This window comes from Hyperolius riggenbachi, chromosome 10 (genome assembly GCF_040937935.1).
Source record: "Hyperolius riggenbachi isolate aHypRig1 chromosome 10, aHypRig1.pri, whole genome shotgun sequence".
Classification (NCBI taxonomy): Eukaryota; Metazoa; Chordata; class Amphibia; order Anura; family Hyperoliidae; genus Hyperolius; species Hyperolius riggenbachi.
In genome coordinates, this window is record NC_090655.1 from 252,306,585 (window position 1) to 252,320,384 (window position 13,800).

Sequence of the window (13,800 nt, forward strand, 5' to 3'; positions counted from 1 at the left end):
TAAACCGTGAGGAGTAGTCTTGAAACGAAATTTCTCAAAATGACCTGTGAAATCCTAAAGGTACTCATTGGACTTTGGGCCCTTTAGCGCAGTTAGGGTGCAAAAAAGTGCCACACATGTGGTATCGCCGTACTCAGGAGAAGTAGTATAATGTGTTTTGTGGTGTATTTTTACACATACCCATGCTGAGTGGGAGAAATATCTCTGTAAATGGACAATTGTGTGTAAAAAAAATTAACAAATTGTCATTTACAGAGATATTTCTCCCACCCAGCATGGGTATGTGTAAAAATACACCCCAAAACACATTATACTACTTCTCCTGAGTACGGCAATACCACATGTGTGGCACTTTTTTGCAGCCTAACTGCGCTAAGGGGTCCAAAGTCCAATGAGCACCTTTAGGCTTTACAGGGGTGCTTACAATTTAGCACCCCCCAAAATGTCAGGACAGTAAACACACCCCACAAATGATCCCATTTTGGAAAGTAGACCCTTCAAGGTATTCAGAGAGGGGCATGGTGAGTCCGTGGCAGATTTCATTTTTTTTTTTGTCGCAAGTTAGAAGAAATGGAAACTTTTTTTTTTTTTTTTTTTCTCACAAAGTGTCATTTTCCGCTTACTTGTGACAAAAAATAATATCTTCTATGAACTCACTATGCCTCTCAGTGAATACTTTGGGATGTCTTCTTTCCAAAATGGGGTCATTTGGGGAGTATTTATACTATCCTGGAATTCTAGCCCCTCATGAAACATGACAGGGGGTCAGAAAAGTCAGAGATGCTTGAAAATGGGAAAATTCACTTTTTGCACCATAGTTTGTAAACGCTATAACTTTTACCCAAACCAATAAATATACACTGAATGGGTTTTTTTTAATCAAAAACATGTTTGTCCACATTTTTCGCGCTGCATGTATACAGAAATTTTACTTTATTTGAAAAATGTCAGCACAGAAAGTAAAAAAAATCATTTTTTTGCCAAAATTCATGTCTTTTTTGATGAATATAATAAAAAGTAAAAATCGCAGGAGCAATCAAATAGCCCCAAAAGAAAGCTGTATTAGTGACAAGAAAAGGAGCCAAAATTCATTTAGGTGGTAGGTTGTATGAGCGAGCAATAAACCGTGAAAGCTGCAGTGGTCTGAATGGAAAAAAAGTGGCCGGTCCTTAAGGGGTAGAAAGCCCTAGGTCCTCAAGTGGTTAAAGTGCTCCATCAAAGACTGGACATCGCAGAGGCTCCCTTTCCACACCAACAACAGATCATCAATATACCTCTCGTACTACACAACATTCTCCAAAAGGCCGCAACCACCTCCGAAAACATGGCTCTCTTCCCACCATCCCATATACAGATTAGCAAGGGATGGGGAGAACTTTGCTACCATGGAGGCGCCACGCCTCTGGAGGTTGGAGCGGCCATCGAACATGAAGTAGTTGTGGGCCAGGAGGTAACGGACGGCATACAGAATAAAGTTCTGGAGGCCTGAAGAATAGTCTGAGTATCTCCCCAAATGATATTCTAGAGCTTGTAGGGCCAGGTCATGTGGAATACATGTATAGAGGGATTTCACATCAACCGTGATCCAGGCATATCCTGTCTTCCACTCAAGGCCCCCAACACTTGCGAGCAAGTGTTTAGAGTCTTTCACATAACCGGGAAGGCGTCTGACCAAAGGCTTTAACATGGAGACCACCCAGCTACCAAGGCGCTTGCCTAGAGAGCCAATCCCGGCCACTCTGGGCCTGTCCTCCAGACGAGCGCCCGGCTTGTGAATTTTTGGCAAATGATGGAAAATGGGTATAGTGGGATATTGTATCCCCAAATACTCCACCAGTTACCAGTACCATATGTGCTGGTAACCCTCAGCTGTCTCAGGGCCTCGTCATGATAGTCGACACTATTCAGAACTACCACTGCACCCCACTGTCTCTTTTCTGGAGGAATATGCATCTTAATATCATATTGTTCTTATATGTGCATTGTTCTTATTAATCCCACTTTGTTAGGATCAATTTGACATTTTATTGTTTCTGATTTTATTATGTTTGTCTGTTTAATGTATATGCATATATATATATTTATATATATGTATCATTTTATGACACATAACATACTATCAGTTTTATAAGAGTGATTTCCTTAGTTATGGCTCCCAGGTGAGACCGCTCCTAAGTGGGCGAACAAGGGGTGGAGCCCTGAGTCCGAAACATGTCAGCTTGATGGTGCATATGCTCATATGATGGTGTTTTAATTCTGGATATGTCCAAACAATAAAGAGGAATCGTAGTGGACTTCCTTGTGTACATATGTTTCTGCAGGCCTTGCTGACCTGGTCCTGCACGGGCCTTTACCTGTGGGGTGTAGCGGTGTTCATCTTCCAAAAACCATGCAGCAAGATGACGTTGTAGGTCTTTGGTGCTGGTCTGTGGGTTGACGCTGACTTTTCTCACCATTCGTCGCTTCTGTTCATGGGAGATTTTTCTTAGTCTGCCTCTTCGAGCCTTAAAGAGACTCTGTAACATTAAAAAGATCCCCTGGGGGGTACTCACCTCGGGTGGGGGAAGCCTCGGGATCCTAATGAGGCTTCCTACGCCGTCCTCTGTCCCACAGGGGTCTCGCCGCAGCCCTCCGAACAGCCGGCGACTGTGCCGACTGTCAGTTCAATATTTACCTTTGCTGGCTCCAGCGGGGGCGCTGTGGCGGCTTTCCGTTCCGAACTACACGGATATACCCGATCTCATTCGGGTCCGCTCTACTGCGCAGGCGCAGGAAACTTGCGCCTGCGCAGTAGAGCAGACCTGACGGCGATCGGGTATTTCCGTGTAGTTCGGAGCCGACAGCCGTCAGAGCGCCTGCGCAGGAGCCAGGAAGGTAAATATTGATGTCACCGCTGCCCGGACTCCACGGAGGGCTGCAGCGAGACCCCTGACAGATGGAGGACGGCGTGGGAAGCCTCATTAGGATCCGGAGGCTTCCCCCACCCGAGGTGAGTACCCCCCAGGGGATCTTTTCATGTTACAGATCCTCTTTAACTTGAACTGAGCCTGCGGTCTTTCATTTCCTTAATATGTTCCTAACTGTGGAAACAGACAGTTGAATTCTCTGAGACAGCTTTCTGTATCCTTCCTCTAAACCATGATGGTGAACAATCTTTGTCTTCAGGTCATTTGAGAGTTGTTTTGAGACCCCCCATGTTGCAACTCTTCAGAGAAAATGAAAAGGGAAACTTACAATTGACCCCCTTAAATACTCTCTCATAATTGGATTCACCTGTGTATGTAGGTCAGGGGTCACTGAGCTTACCAAGCCAATCTGAGTATCAATAATTAGTTCTCAAGGAATCACATCATTAAAATAAAGACAAAAGAAATACCGAGAGCCCAATATAGTGTAGTATGCAAAACAAGGGGTTGGAAATGAAAAGTATATAATGTGTATACTCAGAAACGTGGGTTACCGCCTAGATAACCACTGTATAGGCAGGTGAGGAAATTAGACCTGTCCTCACTCAGGATTAAAAGTCGCTCTCTGTAGATAAGGAAAAATGAGGATCAACCCCTCCACCAGGGGTGGATATTGATAATGTAAGAGTGGACAGAGGCACCAGCAGGATAAAAGGTTCTAAAAGGCTTAAAATCCCTCAGGAGGTGGTGGTGGACTCGCCTACCCGAAGCAGGCAAGATACCGTCAGTTTTATGACAACAGGTTTATTAACCAGTTCGGCCTATGTGGATGAACTTACTCGTCCAGATAGCCTCTGCTGCTGCCGCCGCATGGTGCGCGCGATCAGGCACACTCCCGTGCGTGCTCCCGCCGCCCGCCTCTAGCCCACCGATCAGTGAATAGGAATATGATTCAGAGAGCGCGGTATTTCTGCCCCCAGGAAACGTCACCTTCTGCTTTTTAGTTCCTGGATGCGTAATTGTTCGCATCCAGGACTTTTTTGACTGTGGCCATCTTGTGGCCAAATAGTAAACTGCACCCACATACATTTTTTATTAAACACTTATATTATTTAAATTAGCCGTTTTCCTCCCACACCAAAAATTACCCAAATACATTTTTATTAAAAAAAAATAAAATAAAAAAAATACAATAAAAAAAACAAAAACTACATAAATCGTTACCCAAGGGTCTGAACTTTTTAAATATGCATGTCAAGAGAGTATGTTATTATATTATTTTAAATGATAAGCTTATAAATAGTGATGGACGCAAATTGAAAAAAATGCACCTTTACTTCTAAATAAAATATCGGCGCTATAAATTGTGATAGGGACATCATTTAAATGGCGTAATAACCGGGACAAATGGGCAAATAAAATACATGAGTTTTAATTTCACACTATAATGGCCAAAAACTGAGAAATAATTATTTTTTTTCATTTCTTTCTTAATCTTCCTGTTAAAATGGATTTAGAAAAAAATAATTCTTATCAAAATGTACTACCCAAAGAAAGCCTAATTAGTGGCAAAAGAAATAAGATACAGATCAATTAATTGTGATAAGTAGCAATAAAGTTATTGGCGAATAAATGGGAGGTGAACGTTGCTCGGATGCATGAGGTTTTCGACACTGTGGTGCTGAACCGGTTAATATACTCCAAAACAAACAGTGCAACGCGTTTCACGGGTATGTTCCCGCTTCCTCAGGCAATAAACAGATAGGAGTACACAGTATAGCCTCAAGGTCACGAATAGCACCTCTGTACAGAGGCGCTATTCGTGACCTTGAGGCTATACTGTGCACTCCTATCTGTTTATTGCCTGAGGAAGCAGAAACATACCCGTGAAACGCATTGCACTGTTTGTTTTGGAGTATATTAATAAACCTGTTGTCATAAAACTGACGGTATCTTGTCTGCTTCGGGGAGGCGAGTCCACCACCACCTCCTGAGGGATTTTAAGCCTTTTAGAACCTTTTATCCTGCTGGTGCCTCTGTCCACTCTCACATCATTAAAATGACACATTTATGCACCTGCGTAATTTTATTTAAACAATTATTGCACACTTTCTGTAAATCCAATATACTTAATTTCACTTCTCAAATATCACTGTGTGTGTCTCCTATATAATATATTAAACTGACATTTTTTATCGTAACAATCAACGATTTATAAAGTAAAATCATGACGATTAACAAGGTTGCCCAAACCTTCGTATCCCACTGTATATACTGGGGTACCCCAATAGTTTGTGGAGTGAATCTGTGTGATATGTGCGGCTGTGCTGTGTTTTTAGATAGGAAAATAGGGCTGATGCAATTTTAATCACATTGTCTTTGATTTTTGAAGCGCACGGTCTTGACAGGACAAATGTTTTTTGCAATTAAAGGACTCTTTATTTGGGCCATGTGCGCTTTGCAAGAAGTAAAAGAAAGACTGAAAAAGAAAACTTATGGCCAAAAAAATTCCTACACTCAGCACAAATGCCTCACAAGCAGTGATTTACGTTCAAAACATTTCCCACACTCAGCACATGAATAAGGCTTTTCACCAGTGTGACATCTCTCATGTGTGACAAGGCTTCTTTTATATCCAAAACATTTCCCACACTCTGCACATGAATAGGGCTTCTCACCAGTGTGAGATCTCACATGTATGACAAGTCTTGCTTTCTCTTCAAAACATTTCCCACACTCAGAACATGAATAGGGCTTCTCGCCAGTGTGAGATCTCACATGTATGACAAGTCTTGCTTTCTCTCCAAAACATTTCCCACACTCAGCACATGAAAAGGGTTTCTCACCAGTGTGAGATCTCTCATGTGTTAAAAGGTGTTCTTTCCGCCCAAAACATTTCCCACACTCAGCACATGAATAGGGCTTCTCACCAGTATGAGATCTCCTATGTTTAACAAGGCTTCCTTTATTTATGAAACATTTCTCACACTCAGTACATGAATAGGGCTTCTCACCAGTGTGACATCTCTTATGTTTGACAAGGCTTCCTTTCTCTCCAAAACATTTCCCACACTCAGCACATGAATAAGGCTTCTCACCAGTGTGACATCTCTCATGTCTGACAAGGGTTCCTTTCTCTCCAAAACATTTCCCACACTCAGCACATGAATAGGTATTCTCACCAGTGTGAGATCTCTCATGTCTGACAAGACTTGCCTTCCGTCCAAAACAATTTCCACACTCAGCACACGAATAGGGCTTCTCACCAGTGTGAGATCTCTTATGTAAGACAAGGTTTCCTTTCTGCCCAAAACATTTCCCACACTCAGCACAGGAATAGGGTTTCTCACCACTGTGAGATCTCACATGTTTGACAAGACTTCCTTTATGACCAAAACATTTCCCACACTCAGCACATGAATAGGGCTTCTCACCAGTGTGAGATCTCTCATGTTTGACAAGGCTTCCTTTCTCTGCAAAACATTTCCCACACTCAGCACATGAATAGGGCTTCTCACCAGTGTGAGATCTCTCATGACTGACGAGAGCTGATTTCTTAACAAAACCTTTCCCACATGTGAAACAGGAATAAGACCCTCTAGCAGGGGGAGAGCTGTGCTGGCTATGAGGCCCCTCAGGGTTAGACAGGTGAGGGGAGTCTGGGGAAATATTTGGGGTAACCAGGATATCTGCAGGAGACTCTTTTCCAATCCCATCATCATCCGTTGTACAGTCTGTGGATACAGAGAGACAAGTCTCTGAGAGGTTCCTGATGCCGGGACTCCGCGCTGCAAATAGAGAAACATCATCACTTCCTGTTAGAGATTTCTGAGGGGAGTAACAATCATTATTAGAGATGGTCAGTGAGCTGCTAATTATAAAATAATGCAGATTGGAAATGGGCCTCCGCATAACTTTGCATATAATTAGAATATAATTTGCACCATCTCAGAGTTATTGACATGTCACTAACCATCACTAGTTATCAGCCTGACAGAGAACTGCAGAAGGTTGTGCTCATTACAGGCGGCCAATCACAAGATAATAACTTGAAATGTGATTAGCTGCATAGAATTTGCATTATATTTGCATACAAGTACAGAGTTATTTGCATCTCATTGACCTCCCTACACATAAAGCATTGGCCACGCATTGACAAGCAGTAAATTGTAGAGCTTGATGAGACAATGGAAGCAATGTGTTACTCTTGTGACAACAGACCTATATGTACTTATAGCAAGATATCTGTGTTACACTTACACATTCTTATTACCATTGTATCCTCCTGTCACTCATATGCCCCTTGTAATGTACCTTTATCTCTCTCTTGTTCCCATTTGTGCAAATAAGGATATTGTGATATTACACAACACTAAATTATAGGAGCTGCAAGGTAGAGGAGTTATCCATTTATGTCATGGAAACCCAAAACCACTAATACTTCTGTAGCTGGGTATAAATACATACATATATACCATATGTAACGGACTATAAGACACTCCGGACTATAAAATTCACCTAGATTTAGAAAAAAAAAATCCGGAAAATAATATAAAACTTGGTGCATGTATGGTACAGGGGCATCTTGTGCTTCTCTCCCCCCCCCCCCCCCCCCCCAATGCAGTCCAACATTCCCCCAATAATTTCCTTCTCCCAGTTACAGCCACGACCTGCTCCTGTGCATAGTCCTAGTGCCTTCTTAATTGGAAAACTGCCTATTGGTCATCCGTGATTGATTCATCTGTACAGCTTTTCTCCCACCCCCGCATACTGTTGAACCCGACCTCCAGATTTGTGGAGGCCACTGAGGGTGAGTGTGGTCAGACGGGTGGTGTCCACACTTGGAGGTGACTGCGGAGGTGGTTGTCTAGTCACGGTGCAGTGGTGGTGGCCATAGTGTCAATAACTGGATTACGCTATGTAATTTTTATATGTTTTTTACATGTATGACGACGTGTGGGTCTGAATAAGGCATCTGGTCCTGACTGCAAGTCATATCCTACCATTCCTCCTGGGAATTTTGATGTGCCTGGAGTATACCTATGGATAAGTGACTCTTTTCCTACAATTATTTGACTTTTTGAGCGCGACTATTTATTTTATATATAATCACAAACACTTTCTGTGTTGATTAGGCAAATTTCTGCTTTGCATAGCATTTTAGTAAGAGGGCTTTTTGGTCCTTTACACACTAAGAGTTCTGGTTCATCCTGAGCTTGCTGGGCAATCTGTAAATGTGAGCTGGAGTAACAGGAGGACAGTCACAGCGGATGTGCTGTAACACGTGCTGTGACTTTCCATCATTGTCATGGCTACCTATGTCATTGCAATGGACACAGCATACATCTCCAAACTAGTGATGGATGAACATTGTGAATAAACGTTCAGGGACTACTCAAAAACTTTTCAGTAAATGTTCACAAACCGAACATTCACGGAGGACCCCACTGAATGTAATGGCAGGTGTACTTCAAAAACCTTTAGGGCATATTTGCAGCCACAATTTCTTTTAAAAATGTGTCAAAGCGGTCAAAAAATCCAGGCAATAGCATGGCAGAGGGGGATCAATTGCAAAATTTCCCCCCAAAAAATATACATTTTGCACAGAGGCCTTTTTTTAATGTGTAAACACAAAAAATTTAATTTGGTTTCTAGATTTTTCAGATTAAGTTCTTTAGAATGTCCGCTGTGTTTACCTGCCTAAATTTGTTACACTGTAGCAGAGGTTTTAAATATTTGTCACATTTCTGCCTAATTTTTTAAGTACACTGCAGTCACAAAATATGCTGCTTGCGCAGTGTGGGCCTAACACTGCACTACAAGCTCAACAGTGATGTGAAATGCTTTGTGTGACAATGTCAGGTGACAACATTTTTAAAGTTTAATATGGTAACTTAATCACTTTATATTAGCACAGTGAACTGCAAGGGGCAGGACACTTATGTAAGCAGCTACACTGCACTGAATAAAACAGAACTGTGTCAGCAAGCTATCTCTCTGCCCCTCAATCAGCAGCACAGCTCTCCCTACACTGACTGCAGTCTGACTGTAAAATGGCTGCCAGGTTTGTTTCATTTATGGGGAGTAAAAATTTTTAATTGGCTGTCCTGTCTCACCTGACTTGAGGGTGAACGGTCAAAATATAACTCCATGTTAAAGTATAGGGCAAACACAAACTTCGCATAAGGTTTGCAGTAAATACCAAATGTTTGCCGTGAACTGTCCACCGCCGTGAACTGCAGGCCATCACTAGTCAGATAACGCTTAGCACAGGATCTGCTGACATGTCCATTTGCCGGTCGCGGGCTTAATGAAAACCAGGCCTTACCGCTTCCTCCTCCTCCCAGTGGCCGATTAGCAGGGCAATTATACATGTTGAATTATAGAAGCACTCCGGGCCAGGAACAAGAACTTTTCAGCTGACTCCATGAACCGCCAGAGCCACAGAAAGATCAAAAAACTCCTGGCACTGCCGATGTCAATTCCCAAACTTGAGCTAAAGCATCTACACCCCAAGGATCATCCCTCAGGTCAACAAGCAAAATTTCGGGAGCAAAGCGTTTTGTCTGGTCGCAAACAGTCCTATGACAGGAAGTCCCCATTTCTTTACAATAAAGGAACAAAATCTCCTTTAGAGACCACTCCCCTGCTTTCAGAGCATTGGTGATCAACTCAGCTTCCATATTTTTAACTGCCTTCAAATGAAGAGCTTTTAAAGAACGCAAATTTGCTTGAGCCTATTGACAAATTTCCTCTGCTTCTTGTTAAAGACTCTCTGATCTGGTACCCCCCCCCCCCCCCCATTTGTTCACATAGACTACAGTGACACAAGTGTCCTTCAAACTAGCATTGGCCTGGGCAAATGTTAGTTTGATAGCCCTCAGTTCCTTCCGATTGAATTACATTGTTTTTTCTCTAGGTCTGACTACTGATCCTGAAATGCAAGATGATTCAAATGGGCTCCCTACCCCCAAGCACTTGCATCTGTGGTGATAAAAGATTCCAGAGGAAACTGCCACAGATTCCCCTGATTCCAAATTTCCTCCAGCATCCACCATGCTAAGTCCCAGATCACTGATAAGGGCAGACTCACTTCTTTGTCCAGCGAACCCTGTGACTTGTCCCATTTTTGTAACAAAAACCTCTGAAGAGGTCTCATTTGAGCAAGAGACCACTGCACTGCCGAAGAAGTGGATGTCATGAGTCCAATTATTCTCATTACCAACCTCAATGATACTTGTGGTAATTGCTGTAACATTGTAACTGCATCGATCACTTTCTTTACTTTCTCTTGTGGAAGAAACATTTTTTTGAACTCTCGAATCCACCCTCATTCCCAGAAAAATAATCTCTTGTGAAGGGGTTAAAACCGACTTCTCCTTGTTCACCAACCAACCCAGCCTGGACAAATAATCCAGAGTTAGATTGAGGTGTGACAAGACTGTCGCCTCCGACTCCGTAAAAATCATAATATTGTCTAGGTAAAAAAAAATTTGCACCACCTTCTGCTTTAGAAAAACTAACGCTTATGCCATAATCTTTGTGAATATGCGGCTCGAGCATATCTTGAATGGGAAGACACGTGAACTGGTAGTGGTACAAACTGCCGTTCAACCATATGGCAAATCTTAGATAACTCTGGGAATAAGGATGAATCGGTACATGCGCATCCATGAGGTCTATGTTGACCATGAAAGCTCCCTCCTCCAATAGGTTTTTGACTGAATGTACAGACTCCATCCTGAACCTTTTGTATTTCACAAAAGGATTCAAATGGGCTCCCTACCCACAAAATAATTCAGTTTCTTTATATTTAGAATCAAATGAAACTTGCCCGATGGTTTCTTCACCAGAAAGATTGAGGAATAGTACCCTTTCCCACGATCTGACTGAGGAACTTGAAGAATTGACCATGTCCCTCAGAATTGGAGCTAATGTCTCCGCCATAGTAAGATCCGCTGGAGTCTGAGTAATCAATAACCTTTTGGGAGGTTGAGACTTGAACTCTATTCGATACCCTATTCTGACAACTTAATGAATGTATGGGCTGCCGACTGTTTCCATCCAGTACATACTAAACTTCTTCAGTCGACCTCCCACGGCTGAGTCATTGTTTTTAGTTTCTTGAGGTATGAGAAGAAATGTTCTTTTACTATTCTTGTTAAAGGACCATCCCTTCTTTTTGTTCTGACCCGACTCCTGACCCCTCGGCTTATGAAAGGGCCATTTGTTCAGTAATTGTTTATTTTTCTTTGGAAATGTTTTCATTTTGCTCGAAGTTCTTTCCAAAGTAGCATCTTTTAGGCTTGCCTGGTCAATGACTATACGTCAGGCTAAATGCCCATATGACTGACCTATAGCCCAGCCCATAACACCTGCACAAAACTCCTACCTAATACAATTCTACAATACCCTGCAGGCAGATGTAGCATACAGACTGACAGATAGTATTCACAAAACAAAGCAGTATGAGTAATAATCACAGTGTGCTCAGATATATAATCACCTGAGGGCTGGGGTTGGAAGCAGTCCAGATGATAGCCAGGTGAAGACAGGCAAGGAAGGAAAGATTGTAGGCAGTTCAAACACTTTACAGATAACATGGTCAATTCAATCCGAATTCAGTCCAGGCAGAGTTCATGGGAAAAACCTTTAAACAAGCAGGGGTCGATCTAGGCAACATTCAGGAATATCCAGGAACAAGCAGAGTCAGCAACGGGTAATCCAATCAGAGAGCATGGTCAGGAACAAGAAAGGGTCGGCAACAGGAGATCAATCTGGAAATAAGCTTGGTCAAGATACAGCCAAAGTCGGCACAAGATCAGCAGCTGTGAGCGCAGTCTCAGCAACAAGCCCAGCTGAGGCTATCACGGGCGATGACAGAGGGCGCTCACCTTACTTTTATACAAGGACTAACCAATCAAACAAAAAGGAATCCAAAGTGCCCTATCACCTTGCGGCGTGTCAGCAAATCAGCTGACACGCCATGCACACACGCTGTCACTGTTTACAGCGGCGGAGCACGTACTGAGGATGCGTCCGCCGCTAAGTCAATGGGAACTGAGCGCCATGCGCTCCACTGACATCAGAGCACTTCCGAGACCCAGAGGCTCGTGCCTCAGCGTGGGTCTCGGCGTTCCGTCGCCATGAGCATCGAGAAGATCTTACAGCATCTAACTCTGGACCACAGACTAGACTCTGCATAATCTATTTTTTGAAGTCATACTACCATCCCATGTCTTCATCCTGATCGTCTGATGACATTAGCCAAACCTGAAGCTCTGGCCATATATTTAATGCCTTCAGCAGATGCATCCGCGGAAATAATAACCTCCTTTAAACAAAACAGTGAGGGCTTCTAACAACTCCTCTTTAGTAGCACCCTCCTCTATCTTATACTTCAGTTTATTCAACCAGAATAACATTGTTCTGGGTACACAAGTGGAAGCTATGGTAGGCTTAAGAATGGCAAAAATAGCTTCTCAAGTCATCAATCTTTTTTGTCCAAATGACCTTTAAGTGTACCCAAATCCTCAAATGCTAATTTCTCATCTTTAACCATTTGTGAAAACGGTATATCCAACCGAGGACTTTTCCCCAAAAACTCACTTCCTCCTCACTAAAAGGAAACCTTCTTTTCATGGATTTAGAAAACATTAATTTCTTATAAGGTTTTTTCCATTCCTTAATAATAGACTGTTGAATGGACTTATGAGCCAGGAAGACACTGCCAACCTTCATACAACTTATGTGGTGTTAAGGATTCTGATTTATCCTCCGCCAAATTCAAAGTTTCACGAATTGCATCAATTAGCCCATTCATATCCTTGACTTTAAATTTGAACGTGGATGGAGAAACCTCACCTTCAGATGAGGAACAAGTTTTAGATGTTGCTTTCTTGCTAGTGGAAGGAACCTGAGCCTACTTTAAAGAAGATTTAAACTTATCCAAAGTTACCTCAGCTCTAAAAGCCTGCAGAGTATCTTTAACATAAATATTTGGCTCTTCTGCAATCAATTTCTTAGAACAAGGTTTACATAATGTTTTGTCCCAATCAGATGCGAGCGCTAAGCAGATTTGGGTGCAGCCTGCACCACCATAGGCCGTAATAGAAATTATGGCTATAGCAGCGCACAGTCAGTAACTTCGGCGCTGTCAGAAGACGAAGCTGAAGTTGCTCTTAAAACACTGTAACTACATCATTCACCACCATCCACGTGGACCTAGAGAGGGAATAGTATTTAAAGGGAACCTAAACTGAGAAGGATATGAATTTTTCCTTTTAAAATAATATCAGTTGCCTGAATCTCCTGCTGAGCCTGTGTCTCTAATACTTTTAGACACAGCCCCTGAACAAGCATTCAGATCAGGTGCGCTGACTGAAGTCAGACTGGATTAACTGCATGCTTGTTTCAGGTGTGTGATTCAGCCAAATAGATCATCAGGACTGACTGTTATAAACTGTTCTAAATCACCTTGCTTCGACACCAGCAACTTCTTATAGTTGCGTCTCACGGACTGTGAGATAACTTGACTCTCAACACAGCAAGCAGGAGATAGACTTTTCACAGGCTTCTTCAATGCTTACGGAGTTTATTCAGGAAACAGAAATACAGATAGATACAGTTCATCATATCCTAGCCACGCCAATCTTCATGTTGCGTTACAAGGTTCTTGATTAAACTTCCTGCTGAAGTCAATCAGGTACCTTCTTCCTAACTACGTTACACTAGACTACCTATGTACAGCATACATTATATCAGATTACATATGGAATGAAAATATTTAGAGGTTCCAGTCAGCCTTTAGATCTAGTGTGAAAGTAAGAAGCAGAGTGAGCTCTGAGCGCCCACCTGGGTTTTAATACCAACTAGGAAAGAGTTAAATGTGACA

The 13,800-nt window shown here is 42.4% G+C and overlaps 1 protein-coding gene across 1 annotated transcript in view; it reads right to left on the bottom strand.

The window, feature by feature from the left end:
• Positions 1–4,968: 4,968 nt before the first annotated feature.
• LOC137535297 (zinc finger protein 3-like) overlaps positions 4,969–13,800 on the bottom strand; it is a 30,910-nt gene continuing 22,078 nt past the window's right edge. Inside the window, exon 7 of the mRNA XM_068257128.1 lies at positions 4,969–6,694. Coding sequence (XP_068113229.1) covers positions 5,424–6,694 — 1,271 coding nt within the window. The 3' untranslated portion in view covers positions 4,969–5,423. The remainder of the gene's footprint in view (positions 6,695–13,800) is intronic.